The following is a 16,067-nucleotide window of genomic DNA, read 5'->3' as shown; positions in this document are numbered from 1 at the left end:
AAGGCCTTTCATTAACTTCTTCTAGCTCACTATTGCTGGTGCACAGATGTCACAATTCTTGGTTTGCAATGCTTTTGTTGCATTTTGCAGTCCTATCTTAATTCCTAGTACTTGAATAGCACCACCCCTTAGCTTAAAAAAGCTAAGTTTTCAAATATAAATTATGTAAAACAAATGCATTCAGTGTGTTTATCCACCTAAAGAAAGAAAATCTTAAAAGCACCTCTTCACTGAACTGAGTTTTTAAAATCCTGTGATATTTAAAGCCAATATTCTAGGAGCACAACACATTATTTCATGAATGCTTGAGGCCAAAAATATTCTGATCAGTATCTTTCATCACTTGAGTTTAAAAATCATCAAAACACTCTGGAAAATAGGAGACACATTGTTAGAACAAAATCTATTTTGCAATGGCTAAGATCTGAGCATCTTTTTTAGTCCCCTCCAAAGAGCTCTGCCATCCAACTTATTTCTTTTCTAAAGCCAACTCTAAACTACACAGAGAGAAAGAACTTGGAGATACTGACAGCCACAGATGAAAAATATTCTGAAGCTATTTTTGCCCTCTTGTCAAAAGTGCTATCTGTGCTGCTGGATCTAGGGCTGTCCATGGCATAGTCTAGTCACTGTGGCTTAACTAATGCAAGCCAACTGATGACTCAGTAAAACAAGGAAGGAAACTACTGTTTAAGTATGTGTATTGTTAATGCATACAAATGGAAAAAGAAAATAATCTGGTTCCCCCTTCCATGTATCAGAGTGAACAGACTAGGACATAAATGTCCAGTGAAGCTCAATAGATAACGGCAGTGGTGAGAAAGGCAACTGGTTATCTTTTACCCAGTAAAACACAAAGCACAGCTAAATGTAAAAGACCACTAATTTGTATAAATCTTTAATCAGCTTTTACTGCTTTGGCATTAATCTAAAACTGAAACTGTAACCAATTCTGATACACATAAAATAACTGGGTTTTCTCTCTGAAAAAGAAACAGCACATGGCAGTGAGCTCATAAGAAAAAGAGCTTGCTTTTGCTTTTTCACCTCCTAGGAGGTTCAGATTCCTCCTTATAGCGCTAAACAAGAGATGCTGGACATATTTACCCTAAAACATACATGAGCTGGGAGGCAACTGGAAAGAAAGGATGCTTCCTCATTCATGAAAACTTAATCAAAATATACAGGATTATAAAAAGAGATCCTAGTAGGGTTTATAGGAATGAGAGGAAAGGTGAAATTCATGACTGCTGATACATATATTTTACTAATGGTTTACCATGTATTTACAAAGGCTGTGTTGCTGGGTGCCATTGGTACAACCCAGTCTTAAGGGATTTCCACATCCTGAAGAAATTTTAGAAGAAAACATCACAATGACTGAGAAAATGGGCTGGCAGAACAGCACTGAGCAGGAAGTTGCAACACTGTGTCCAACACAAGAGAAACATAAAAGGGAACAGACACTGAAGAGACCACTAACGTCATCTTGTTCTCCAAGAGCACCTTTTACCTGCACATCACGAAGTATTTTACAAATAATATCAATACTGTTTTGCAGATGAGGAAAATGAAACACAGTGAACAGATCTGCTTAGTGCTAGTACTAGTTCAAGCTGCCTTTAAAGGCTTTGTATCAAGCCTTCTAGTCCAGCACCTTGGACTTCACATTGGACTAGGAAGGCTTTCATTACGAGAAATCATACATGTTACATAACTTTTTTTCCTAAAATATTTAAATTCCAAAAAAAAGCACAGGCATGTCATAAGTCTGTACAACTAAGGCCCAAGCAGAAAGGCAGTTAGAAAAGTGGAGAAAGACTGCTCAAATACAGAATCTTTTCTTCAAAACTAACCCTCCTTTCCACTCCTCACCCATTTTAATACCATTTTTGCCCAGGTACACTTATTAATGTCATTATTTCAAATCAAAGTGGATTCAAATATGTCAAATTCTTCTAAGAAAAGCTCTAAACTTTGAGAGGAAACTATTAATAAAAGAGCAGCAATTACGTCAGCTTTTAATTAGATATTAATACATTCATAGCAAGGTCACCTGGGGGCTTGACTGACAGCATGCCATCAACTAAGATGTCACCTAACACTGAACAGTCTCCTGCTTCAGAGAGGAGTGTTTATGAGGTGAACTCATTATTTAATCTTTTATTCTTTCACTGGAATATTGTGTCCAGTTCTAGACCTCTCAGTTCAAGAAGGACAGGGAACTGCTGGAGAGAGTCCAGTGCAGGGCAACAAAGATGATGGAGTAGAGCATCTCCCTTATGAGGAAAGGCTGAGGGAGCTTGGTCTCTTTAGCTTGGAGAAGAGGACACTGAGGGGCAACCTCATTCATGTTTATAAATATGTAAAGGGTGAGTGTCACAAGGATGGATCCAGTCTCTTCTTGATGACAACCAATGATAAGACATGGGGCAATGGGTACAAACTGGAACACAGGAGGTTCCACTTAAATATGAGAAGAAACTTCTTCTCAGTGAAGGTGCCAAAGCACTGGAACAGGCTGCCCAGGGAGGTTGTGGAGTCTCCTGCTCTGGAGACATTCAAAACCTGCCTGGGCACCTTCCTGTGTAACCTCATCTAGGTGTTCCTGCTCTGGCAGGGGGATTGGACTAGGTGATCTTTTGAGGTCCCTTCCAATCCCTAACACACTGTGATTCTGTGATTCATGATTCTGAATTCCACTCCATATACAACTTTCATTACTACATCTGTAACACCTTAGGAACTATCACCTGACTGCATTTAAACAAAAGGTAATTTTATAGCTATAGGTCCTGTGTAAATGGTAGTAAAGACTGGCAATAACTGGCTATTGACAGAATAAACAGGAGATTTCCTAATTGCTCTATTGCCACAGCAGTGAAGGAAAAAAAATACCACCTCTTGTAAGCCACCGTCTTCAAAACCAGTTTTCCTATTAATATGAACTGCAATACAGCTGGACTTTCTCAGCTCTGTTCTGAAATCAAAGGTTGTTTTGGTTTCTTGACTGGCCAATTCACAAACACGCACATGCTGGTTTGACCGTTCTTTCCTCATATCACCAGCTCTTTAATCTTCTGTGTTTTCACCTCCATTTTAGATTCAAAAATGAAAACACTTCGACCTTTATTGCTCATATGGATGTTATTTTCACAGCACTATTTCATTCTCAGCCTGCTCTGGTTTAGTGTGGTCCTCTCATTGGCACATTTTACTGAAAAAACTTGCCTTTCGCATTCCATCTTCCTGAAGGAGTGCCATCAGGCTTGCCCCTTGTACTCCAGTATGCAGTGCCTCTGGTAGTGCACAGCATGACCCTCCTCTGTCCTGTGCTGTAGGCACAGGACATCTATTTTCAGGACATATTCTCTAATTTGCAGTTTTAAACTCTGAAAATCTGACCCATTTTTCCCATTTCTACCCTGCAAAAATTTTGATTTGAAAATATCAAACGTATTATGCAAATTCACTGGATGCCTCAAACTCCATAAAGGCTACAAACACAGTGTTACATTGGCACAAAAGTCTTATTACCAGTGAAAACAGATAACTCCGCCTTCCAAACTAACCTCAGTAGCATATTCCAAACAACATGCCCTTCCGCACTGCTTATTTTCAGTTACATTAGCTCCCTAATATGCCTTATCATCCAGCTGTACACACCACCTATGCCATCATACCAGTGGAGGAAGGAACCAGCGTCCAGGTTTAGAGAGGTCTAGAGTGTATCCACTGTACTTTGGTAAGCCTCTTCCTCATTCCTTTTTAGCTCTGCCTTCTTCCCTCTCTTCATTAGAACCACACAGCTCTGCGGTTGACTCTGTATTGCTAATACACCTTGGAGACAGGAAATACAAACACAGAGCACACGCCTTTTACTTCCTAGAATTTTTCCTTTTCTGTATATCCGATATGTAGGGCTCAACTTGAAAAAATAAATGCATACCCACACATACTCTATTCCTCTTTTTTCGCCCCTTTTTAAGACTTCTGCATAAAGACCACAAAAAAACCATGTTATTAAAAACATGTTCTAAGGCTAAAGAAAACCTTCCTTCTGATGATTCATGTGTTTTCTAGTATCAAAAGCCCAAACAGGGATATGTTGAAATTCCAGGTGTTCAGTTTCTCTACAGAAAACAGAAGTGTGCCCTGCTGTGCTAACATCAGGTTTGTATACACATACAGAATCACAGAATGGTTGGGTTGGAAGGGACCTCTGGCCCAGTTGCTAAACCAGGTTCACCAGAGTAGATCACACAGGAATGTATACAGGTGGGTTTTGAATGTCTCCAGAGAAGGAGACTCCACAACCTCTCTGGGCAGCCTGGTCCAGGGCTCTGGCACCCTCAAGTTAAAGAAGTTTCTCCTCATGTTTAGATGGAACCTCTTGTGCTTCAGTCTATGAGCTTTGCCCCTCATCCTGTCATTGGGCATCACTAAAAGGGGTCTGGTCCCATCCTCTTGACACTCACTCTTAAGATAAAGATTTATGAGATCCCCTCTCAGCCTTCTCTTCCCCAGACTGAACAGACCCAGCTCTCTCGGTCTCTCCTCATAAAAAAGATGCTCCAGACCCCTAATCATCTTCGTAGGCTGCTGCTAGACTCAACCTGCCTAAACTCATCCTACAAAACTTTGGTTTAACCCTTTTTTTTTTTTTTTTGGTATTATAATACATCATTGTTTAAAACAAAACAAATGGAAGTCTTTATAAAATAGTGCATGGATTAAATTTCATAACATTGTACCAGTGTTACATTGGAGGAAATACATTGGAAGTGGCCACACAATGCTCCTATGTTGTTATTCACTTCACTTTTCTTTGGAGTTAAAACCATAAATTATAGACTCCTCTAGGAAAGGATTATACCATATGCGTAATTTGGAACAAGTTCAAGAATTTCCCTATGAGAACATAACATAATAGCACTTCTCCCATACATTTCAATAGGTTTGCTTTTAAGAAAGGGAAGGAAAAATATGACAGTGTTTTGCACAAAGAGCTTTACCACTATATTTATGGGTTCATCACATACAGAATTTGATTTTTAAAAATGCAGCAAGAGAGCTTCTAATGACTATTGTATGAAAACTTATTTTCTGACAGGCATCAATTTATGGAATACCCTACAAAAGGCTTAAAATAAACCAGCTTGAGACTATTTCCTACCATCAGACTTCCTAACTCATGTCAAGCCATCTTTTCCTGTTTCATTACTGGTACATAAAATTCCACGTGTTTCCATACAACGGCCATTAAACTTCTCTAAAGCGAGATCAATGCTTTGCACTGACAGAGAAAAAGAGTCAAAACTAAAAGACATTAGTGACTTAGATGCTTAAAAGAAACCTTCTAATGCTTAAAACACAGCCAACACACAGAGGAGGAGCCCTATACCAGCTGAGTGTTCCTAACAGACTCAAAGACTTTGGTAAGGGGCAGGTAGACAGAGATAAGTGTGATCATAGGCAATTGCCCTACCTTTGCAGGTAACCAAAGTTCAGAATTTTCAAAACTAAAGACACTATATTGAGTTAAATTTCCTAAACTCATACCAAAACCAACTTATTGAGGAGTGAAGATGGGAGGAGGAAGGGGATGAGGTAATGAATATGAATGAGACATTCCTGGACTTGATGCAAATCATGGTTTAGCAGTGGAATTACCTAACTACCAGTTGTACAATTAAAAGGCCTCATTTTCCTCTCTAATGAAGATGCAGATAGATGCAGGGAGAAGAATGTTAATTTCTGTTAGCATAACTGAAATGAAAGGTAACCATATAGCTCTAGTTTGGGAATGAAAACTAAGTATTAAATTAGGCCAAATTTCTTCCTCATTTTCCAAATTTGTTCCTGTTTTTTAGGTATCATAAAGAACTAATAACCATTAAAATACAGCTTTGAACATTCAAGTAAAACAGCTACAGTTGTAGAAGTCAAGAGTGGATTATAGTTTCCCTCCTATAAACAGCTTATCTTGACTTTTCTGTACAATACTGTGTAATTTCACAAATTCTAAATTAAATGCCAATTCTTCTTGCAGTTTCAACTCACAGTTCATTTGCTATTATCAATGTACTTTACATAACAGATAAAGGAGATTTTTAAAGTTGATTATGAGAGACTAAACAGGAAAAGACTGCATCTGTAAACTTATTAAAATATTGATAAAAGACTAGTTGTAAAGCAGTTCTATGAAAAATACGTATACTGATCTTTGTGCTGTATGATCGGCTGTGTAAGCCAGGAACAAAAAAGAACACGAAGTATTAAGTTGAAAATAACCTGTCAGGCATACCTAACTCCTCTCTCCCTAAGTAATTATTCCCTATTCCCTGCACACACGTATTCTCATACATAACTATTTACTCCCACTCCAAATAAGCAAACGCCACCTCTTAGGCCTGAGGTCTCCAAGTCCATTCACTGGGGTTTCTTGAGCAGAGAGTTTGTCTGTTCTCATACAGGACAGCAAAAGGATTCAAACCATTGATTAAATGAAAACAATGGAAGACAATGCCCACACAGTTGCTCAGCATTACACAATTCTGCATTCTTGCACCTATGTTTAAAATCAATGCATGCAAAGCTTTCAGCTAATAGTTACATACCTGCCACTCTGGTCTGTAGTCCATGTAACTGATTTTCCCTCAGGTTTGGTTTTGTACCATATTCTTATTGCATGAGGAAAGTCTGTTGGAGTCTGAATTCCTGATTTCCTTATCTCCAGGCTCCAAGTGCTAGTAGTAAAGAGAAGCTCTCCACAGCCAGGTGCTTTGCTGCAGCAACTAAAATAGTATAGCTGTTCTTTCCAGCGATCCGCAGGTAAAGTCACAAGTTCATGTACAATCTGATTCCTGAGATTTCCCATCTCCTTTGAAGCATCAGTTAGCTTGGCAGACGTTGTGAATTTTTCAGTGCCTGACACAGCAGCAACATCTACCTCCTCAACCTTTAGCACGGATAAATCACAGCAGTCCAAAATCAGCAGAAAATCCTTATTCCCGTGATTCTCTATGTCACAGCAGTTCTTTAAACTAGAAATCCCAGAAGCCTGTTCCTTGTTGCTATGGTTACAACTTTTATCAGAAGTATCTTCACCTTTACCACAGGCAGCAAAATCATTACATTCCATTTTAGATGAACAGGCACTCACATTTGTCACAGGAATGTGGCAAAGTTCAGATGCTCTCATTTTACAGGCTACATCAAACTGTGGCTGGCAGCTCTCTTCGCCAGTACTGCTGGTTTTCCTGTACCGGCTCCCAGTCTCAAAGAATAAAACTATGATGCCTTCAATAACTTTACTTTTAAAATCCACATCCAAGTCCAACACATAGTGCTTTACAAGCATGTGGCTAGTGTTGGCCATTAAGGGCAAGTCATCCTTCATGGGGTCTAGCTGTGTCTCCATGTTCCAGTCTATTGGGCAACAGTTCTACGAAGCCTCAGACATTTCTTAAATATGATGTCTCCATAAAAAACAAGGATCTTCAGCCTCCCAGTGCCAAAAATATTTTTAATTAATATTATACTATTGAAATTAATTCCAGCTCCTCCACTCCTTACACTCTGTAGAAAAAAAAAAAAATAAAAATCAGATAGTAATTTTACAACTGTTTCTGAAATGCACTATATCTAAAAGTCATTTAAAGTCCAGTTGTCATTAGGAAGAATAGTACAGCCAAAGGGTGGTTGTGTCTCCACAGAATGTCATCAAGCTAGTTGCTTCAGGATTGGATTTCAAGAACCACTGGCATTATTTTTCAGAGATCTCAAATGAAAATAGTTCTAAACAGCTTTTATAAACTCAAAGAAACATATTTTACTATAGGCCTCCCATTTAATCTCTTCACCCACAATAATCCTTTAGAAAAGATATATAGTAGTGGAACGTCTAATTTAATTTATCTCTGCGCTGTTTGTTTTTAAGGTTGCTGTATTTATTTCAAATGCATTACCTCAAAAGATAGCAATCATTCTTCTACTGTGATTCTAAGTTACAAAAGTAAGCCTAAATCACCTCATACGCCTTCAAGTTTTAAAGTGATATTTTAAGATATATAGTGTATCTCCAGGGTTTAATATACTTTCCACATTACAACTGCTCTTCTATCAGCCCTTCTACTAAATTACAAGAAAATGAGCCAGTTTACTAGGAGTGCATTCCAAGTATTCCTTTGAGATTGCTCATTAAGATTTTTCAAATTTATAGTTAAATACTTAATGTATATGATTACTTCTTAATAGCTGGAAATCCATTAACACTCAGGATAATAACATCTTACAGAAAACAAAAGGTCTTCCCACTGGAAAAATCTGCAAATACCCACAAAATGAATAAAATATTAAAATGCATCAGGATTTGTTGGAAGAGCAGGCAGAATTTAGTCACAGAAGTTTAACTGGCATGCATTCTGTTTTGTGATGACCATTAAGCTAAAGTCATGCACTTTTAGCTCACTTAAGTCCTTTTTGTCTATTTTCTAGACTAGAAACAGAAATCAGAGGAAGAAACAACTGTTAAGATGTGCAGTCCTCTCCCTGCCAGTTCACTGAGACTTTCATGATAGAAAGCCAAGACTAGTTTTTAAGTGCCTTAAGCAAACAGGTTATTTCATCATGACACCGTGTTGCAGTTTCACAGCCTCATCACAGACAGAGTCCAAAGACACTTTTTGTGGAGTTCTCAAAGTCAGCACAGAGGAGAAGACACACTCCCCCAAGACCTGCTATTCCTTTTGCAGGAATCCAGGATGTGTTGGCAATCTAGCATCAGTAAGTGAAAAGACTCAGGCCAAAAAATGACCTATACTGTTCCCTGAACCAGCTTCACACAAAGCACACAAAACATGGCAAATATCTCTTTGTTGATGGCCTTCTACCAGTCAGAAACAGCTCTTACAGGGATGTCTTTGAAGATGAGCTGAAAAGAATCTGTTTTACATCAATACTCCTGCACTTCTGCAAACATACCAGGACATCAAGCTCACTTCAGAAGCCTCTCTCTCACTGAAATACCCAGAATACTTTCAAGACTGCCTCCAAGGGACACTCATTGCATCTTTTGAACTGCATCAAGTAGATACTTCTCTGAGTTTTCCCAGCCTTCTTCTCCAAATTTAATCACTTCTTCTTCATCATAACAGTCTACTATTTTGAGTGCTTTCAAGCTTCACGTATTTGCAAAAATACACTTTGCATCTTACACTGCTTTGACAGATGTGTACATCTGTGTACTTCCAGAATTCAACCTTGTATCAGGATCCATAACCAGATTAATAAGCTTCTGCAGCATCCCGGTAATTTCAGTGTGGCTCTCCAAGGATGACTTATCTTTGCAGATACATGTGCAGTGTTGCTCTGCGTTTGGCCAGTTTGACTTAAAAAAACAAAAACAAACAAAAACCCACAAACAAACACCCCTACCCACCCACCCACAAAACCACAAACAACCCACCCCCCCAAAACAAACAAACAAACCACAAAAAACACACACACAAAAAAACCAACCAAACAAAACCAACAACAAAACCAAACAAAAATAGAGGAAGGTGAAGAAGTACCCTGAAATACATATTGGACCTAATATCATCGTAGTGATCGCTTTCTACTTTAATTTAGAAAGTCCGTAAAATAGTACAGAAGCGGAACAAAAGAAACCTCAGCTTGGTGAATGAGGAATGTCTATAAATAGCACATAGCCATTACAATCATGTCCTTGTCTTGACACCTATCTGGGAATACCAGCAGAGCCAACAAAGGTTCTAAATGCTGCGAAATGAGCAATGCATCTACCATGTTTGTGAATAACACTGTGGACTGAACTTGATGTCATCTGCATTTTTTTCTGACTACAAAAACCTTATGACTTCTGACAGGTTTCTGACCATGTATTGGTGGTAAGGAAAAAACCTCAACAGTGAGGTGGCATTCAATAATTCATTTTGCATAAATACTTAGGTTTGAAAACCAAGTATAACACTGATACATTTTATACAATGTGAGTACTATACTAACAATAATTATTCATGCTGTACTAATATTAAGTGGTTTATATTCCTGTTTTTCCTGTTTTCCACTGGGATGATGCGATCAATTTCTCACCTCAAAAGTATTAAGATAATTAACTTACATTACATTCTCAGCTGCCATGGTAAGAAGTACCTCTGAACATCTTCAAATAAAATAGCTCACATTTATTTTGTATGTAGAGGACTGTCATATATATTTAGCATCAATTAACAGGGAGATTAAGATGTTGACAGTGCCATACAAGCAAATTCAATCCCAATAGAAAAAAAAAACAAAAACAAAAACAAAACAATACAAAAAACCCCCAAACCCCCCAAAATTAAAAACCACAATTAATTGAAGCATCATCCAAAAAATTAATTCTATACATAAAAATCCTTTTCAAAACTCTCACTCTCTGGGGTTCCACAGTATTGTTAATGCATGCAGCTCTTGCCCAGTCCTATTCATATTTGTTCAAATTAACTGAGCATCCTTGTCTAGTTTGCTTCATTTAAAATATTTAGAAAGTTCATAACTTGACTCCAAATATTTGCACTGCTTGAAGTACACACCTAATACTCATTAAAAGCAATAATTCTCAAATACACACAGGGAGCTCTTTAAAATGTGCCCTGTATGTGTGAACTAGAATTTTTGCAGGTTACCTGCCATTCACATAAAAATGCATTTTCATCAGCCAGCTGTGTCGTTTTTACCCCATTTGACTTTTCTTACACATTCCATCCAAATTCCAGTTTTATTAAAAATATTCTCAAAGTATGTTTTGTTTGTGTGTATGTTTGCTCTATTTTTTGTGTTTCCACTATTGCATATATGCCTGATTACGTGGAAGAATCTAGTTCTTTCCCTCGAGATGAAACAGAAGTAGGTAAAACACTCCTCTATTGTTTTTAAATACCTCTGCAGAAGGGTATTGTTCAGTTTCACTAGTTAGTATGATCCATTTTTCTATAATATTGAATTAAATATTCTTTCCTGTAAACATTTTTTCCCCTCTAAGCTTCACTAAACTCATGCTTCCTATGGTTTTGGATTAAGAGGACCTTGTTATACAGTGGAAGCACAAATTTGCTTCTCACCCCTTCTAACTCAGAGGTCACTTTTCCATCTCTCCAGTCACCCAACACACCAGTTCAGAATAGGCAGATTATTAAAATAAAGTTTTAATTGTGCTCTGAGTCAAAATAGTTAATTTTGTTAGTAATAAAATAAGATCATTTACACAGCCTGGTCATTCAACAGACCCACAGGGGCATCAGAGCCCCAGCGTAAGAAGGACAATAGGTACTTGTATTGCTAATGCCAAAAGTGGGGTTTCTTTGTAACCTTGGCCTTTAAATCTCAGTATTTGCTCTAGTAAACCTGAGCTGATATTGCTATAAACACAAAACAATTCTTTGAGCTCTTCCCATTTTTTTTTTAATTTGCACGCTGTACTTCTCATTCTGTAATACTTCTTGCTAACTGCTACTGAATTTCAACAACGACTTAAACCAATTTTTAGAAATAACGTACATCCTGAACTCCAAAGTGCTTGTAATCTCTCCAGATTGACCCCATTCAATCACTTGATTAATGCAAGCATAAAACATGAGGGTGTTTATTCACAACAAAACTAAGCCAATCTTTGCCTGAGATGCCACAATAGGAAACTTGTCTGTCTTCCTCAAATCTCCACACAGCCTTCCTTCCTATGAAGCTACACAAGTGCAGAAGACAACTCAAGGAAAGAGGCATGAACATGCAGCTGGGGACAGAATATGATTGTTCTTTGGGAGGCAGTTCAGATTGGGATGAACTTAAACCCAGCACAAGGCTATATATAAATTTAATAAAACTTGAGCAAAACCCAGTACAGACTCAACTACATTTAAGTATGTTGAAATAATTTTAAATGCTCTTAAGAGTTAAAAAGTAAATCACTGGTGAATGCTGAAGATGGTCTTAGGAGTTTTGTTTGGTGGGTTTATAAATTACAAACAAATAACATTAAAAATTAAATTTAAAGGCAAATTAAAGAAAATTAACAGAGGACACAACAGCTCATCCAAAGGCAAAACTTCTATTATTTTTTCATTATCTAATAGCTTTTTGTTTTTTCACTAAATATTCACTAAAAAAAAATAAATTACTAAGTATTCATAAACTGATTGCCTAAAAATTCACATAGCTTAACTTAATCCTCTGAAAAAAAACTAAGAAACTAAGTCTACTGAAAAATTGCTATTTCACTGACAGAACAGGCCTAGCAGAGAGTCAGTAACAGGACCAGAGGGCTGAAGCACACAGGTGTAGGAGGAGAGGCTGACGATGCCAGGTCTGATCAGCCTGGGGATGAGGGAAGATTACGTGCTGTACCCCAGTACCTAAAGGGGTGTGTACAGAAGATACAGTCAGAATCTTCTTAGAGTGGCACAGACAAAAGACAAGCAAAAAGATATTAAGCTGTCTTGCAAATACAACTCCATTCTGTATTATACTGCATTAAATAGAGCTAACTTAAAAAATTTAAAAATTGTCATTTTTATATTCTGCAGAGCTGCTTTTTTCTTGGTATTGAACTGAAAGAATAGATGAGCAGGTAAGGAGCAAATAAAGAATAAGAACGAAAATACATAATTTTGAGAATAAGCATAGTGAAATATACTCCAAGAAAACAGTGTTCTTATCATTTTCAATGGAAACCTAGAATGCAACTGAAATAACAAGAGAACAAACAAAATATTACTGTCCTGCTCCAGGGTCAAGTTAAACAATATTGTCTGCATTGATTGTTTTCTGAAAGAAAATTCCTTAAGAATATTTTTAAAGGCATTGCAAGACATTTTCTGCAAACTATATGACAGATTTTCAGAAGGTATAGAGATCTGCAGAGAACAATATATTGCTGTTAGTGGAAACTGGGCCACTGAATGCCTTCTTAGGAAGGAAGGGACAGGAAAAGGGGAGAGATGAACAGAAGCCCAAATGCATAGTAAAGTCTGATTATTTACTACCTCCAATGACTCTAAAAAGCTCTGAAACAGAATTACAAAGTTAATACTGGTACAGGAAAAAAAAAAAAAGACAATGAGAAAATGGTCCTTAAAACTTAAATCAATTGCTACTTCAGTAATAAATTAAGGAAAAAAAGAAATCTTCAAGTGGCACTAATGTATCTTTAAAAGATTTCATTCCATACATAAATTTTAGGGATGGAAGCAGAGAAGCATTATGCTTATTTCAGAGAAAGAATACAAAATAAAACAAAAAGAAGGAAATTTACCAAAACTTGACAATTTTTAAAAGCTTTTCAGATCATTAAATGTTTGTATTTGAATCCTGGAACTTCACTACAGAACTCTTGTATTTATAATCGTTTTACTATAACATGCTATGGCAAGAAAGAAATGATGATGTGTTACATTACATTTCTGTAAGCCAGGTTAAACAACAATGCTAATGTTCAATCACAGAGCTTTACAATATTTACTGAACTAAAGCAAAAGCATTTTAAGGTAAGATTAGTTAAGTTTTCTGGCACATACATAAAATATTAATAAAAAACGCTTGTTAAAAATTACACATAGCACATTCAAGGTGTGCTTATATTATTTTCTTAACACTTATTAATTTACCCTAAATGAAAAGGTTTTCCATAATAATATTCCAGAGGACCTAGTGTGCCCTCTTGTGTGTGGGTAATGTTACACCACTACATATTGAATCAGTTGGGTACATATGCAATAAAATTCTGCCTTTAAATTTATATTATAAGTGATTATAAAATATAAACAACACACACTGCCTTTAACTACTCTTCTTACAACTTCAGACTCACATCAGACCAAAATTTGTAGAAGTATAATGAGTGCTAAAACCATGTATATTCCAGATACTTTTAAAAGTAAATATTAATAGAGCTGCAAAACAGTTGTGCTTTTTAAATCCTATTTTATTTACACCTGCTTTATTAACAAGAAAATTCATGGTAAAATGATGCATATTTTGAAAGTGCATGGCATTTTCAATGCAGAAAGTGTACATCTACGCAATTTTAGAACAATCTAGTAGAAATATTTTAAGGCATATATTATAGTCACCTGAATAAGAGCTAGAAAGATTATTTAAATGTTACATTTGTACCCAAAGCCATTTTATGTAAGAATTTGATATGATTTATGAATATATGAATTATATGATTTATGATATATGAATTAAGTTGATTTGATTTGAGTCCTGTCTTCAACAGGACTGCTAATTTCATTACATTAAAATACATGGATAAATGGTTGCATTCCAGAAAAGATAGATATCCACTCCTTTGGACTGTGCTTGGCTTAGCAAATACTAGATCTCGGCCACCCTGGGAGAAAGTCTCCGTTTCTTCCAAGAAGAAAAGTTAGGAATAAACTGTCTATTTGGTCACTTAAACAGGTAACTTTTTCAGTACCAAGAAAAAAAGCAGAAGATAAGGCAACTAAAAAACTATGCACCCAACTTCTGTAGCACTGAAGGAAGGATGCACTTCAACAAAAAGAGGAGGATAACATTACTGCAGAATGTAATATCAGACCTAAAATGTAATTAAAAAAAAATTTCTTAAAAGGACCATTGTGAAACCCTGTAATTGTACAGGACAAAAAGATATTAATGTATATATATTGTTGCATGTGTGTAAATGCTAGGCATCTACTTCTTTGCTCTCAATTAGTACTGCGATTTCAACAATACTGTAAAAACATGCTGATATTTTGTTTGAAATTTAGCATCCACACATAGACTGTCCTTCATTGGTCTCATACAATCAAATCAGCATGATGACACAGAGAGCAAGTATGTGTGCACCCACAGAAGCAAAAGCTGTAATAATAGGTACAAGAGTCAGATGAGAAGAAAAAATGGAAAAAAAAAGTGTAGCTGTGCAACAATCAAACAGGCTTGTAAACCCATCCTCTCCTCTTTATTTGAACTGTGATGTCTTTTCATAAATATGTGGTAATTTGGGGAGTTTAGCAGAACGGGCTGTGAATAATTATTTAATTTACCATTTGATTCCAACTGCACTCGATTAAGTGCAACTTTTGTAGCTTCTTCAATCAAGTCTTCCAAAAATGTACAGAAATCATAATATAATTATCCCACAAATATGTGTTCTACTGCAAGTACTAAAATACAGTTTATCAAAATCCTAAGCAAAATAAACACCAGCTGCAACATAACACAAATTTGCAAGTCAGGCTTAGGTATACAAAGGCAGGATTCTTCCCTGCTTTTTTTCTGACAAAATCAACAGAGGTTCAGATGAAGTGTAACTAAATTGACTCCCAAACAGTCTACGATTGTGAAACTAATTCAGAGTAGCATTTGTCATGCAACATTTTCAGCACTTTTCAGGATGAGGAGGTTGAGTATGAAAGATGTAAAGAGAAATGGGGCTTCTGTTTTAAACAAAAAGAGCTGCCTTTGCTGACTACATAGAAATGGAAAGTCTTGCCTATATATTCATACCTGTATTTTTTGAACACTGCTGTGTTGTCACCGATGTGGTTTAAATACCTCAAAAGTGTTTTTCAGACAATCACAAGCCACTGGTATGCATTCTGCCACACAAATGTCAAAGCAAGCAGGTACCATTTGGTTTATTTCATGGTCCAGCTATCTAATACAGTCTTATAACTGAACTTTTATTCATTCTGCATTTCCTTTCATTCTTCCTTAACAGGTTAAGAGAATAAACTATAATCATGGTGTTCACATAATACAAGAAACATACTACCTCAAAAGCTGAGGCAATATCTTTGCTGTACACCTTGGAAGTTCTCTATACACATCCCAGCTTTGTATATGCAAATAGTACATCTTTTACTACTGCTTCCTAACTACGCTGTTCTGAGTATCCCTGGATTTGATACAAGAAGTTCCTTGCTACCTTATGCACATATGAAGGCATTGTCATCAGAAAGAGCATACTAGAGCCATTATTTCTGACATCTTTGTTGAGATACTTCTCTTACACAACATTGTCTTCTGTAATATCT

General features: G+C 36.6%; 1 protein-coding gene across 1 annotated transcript in view; it reads right to left on the bottom strand.

The window, feature by feature from the left end:
* The window catches only part of AOPEP (aminopeptidase O (putative)), a gene marked incomplete at its 3' end in the record, with an annotated part of 171,240 nt that extends 163,384 nt beyond the window's left edge, over positions 1 to 7,856 (bottom strand). Inside the window, 1 exon segment of the mRNA XM_080362763.1 lies at positions 6,621 to 7,856. Within this exon segment, the coding sequence (XP_080218889.1) occupies positions 6,621 to 7,423 (803 nt within the window). The 5' untranslated portion in view covers positions 7,424 to 7,856.
* Positions 7,857 to 16,067: the final 8,211 nt, after the last annotated feature.

Source organism: Nesoenas mayeri, assembly GCF_963082525.1.
Source record: "Nesoenas mayeri genome assembly, chromosome: Z".
In the NCBI taxonomy this organism is placed as follows: Eukaryota; Metazoa; Chordata; class Aves; order Columbiformes; family Columbidae; genus Nesoenas; species Nesoenas mayeri.
Note: the sequence above shows the minus strand (reverse complement) of the source record. Positions and strands in the feature narration are given on the sequence as shown.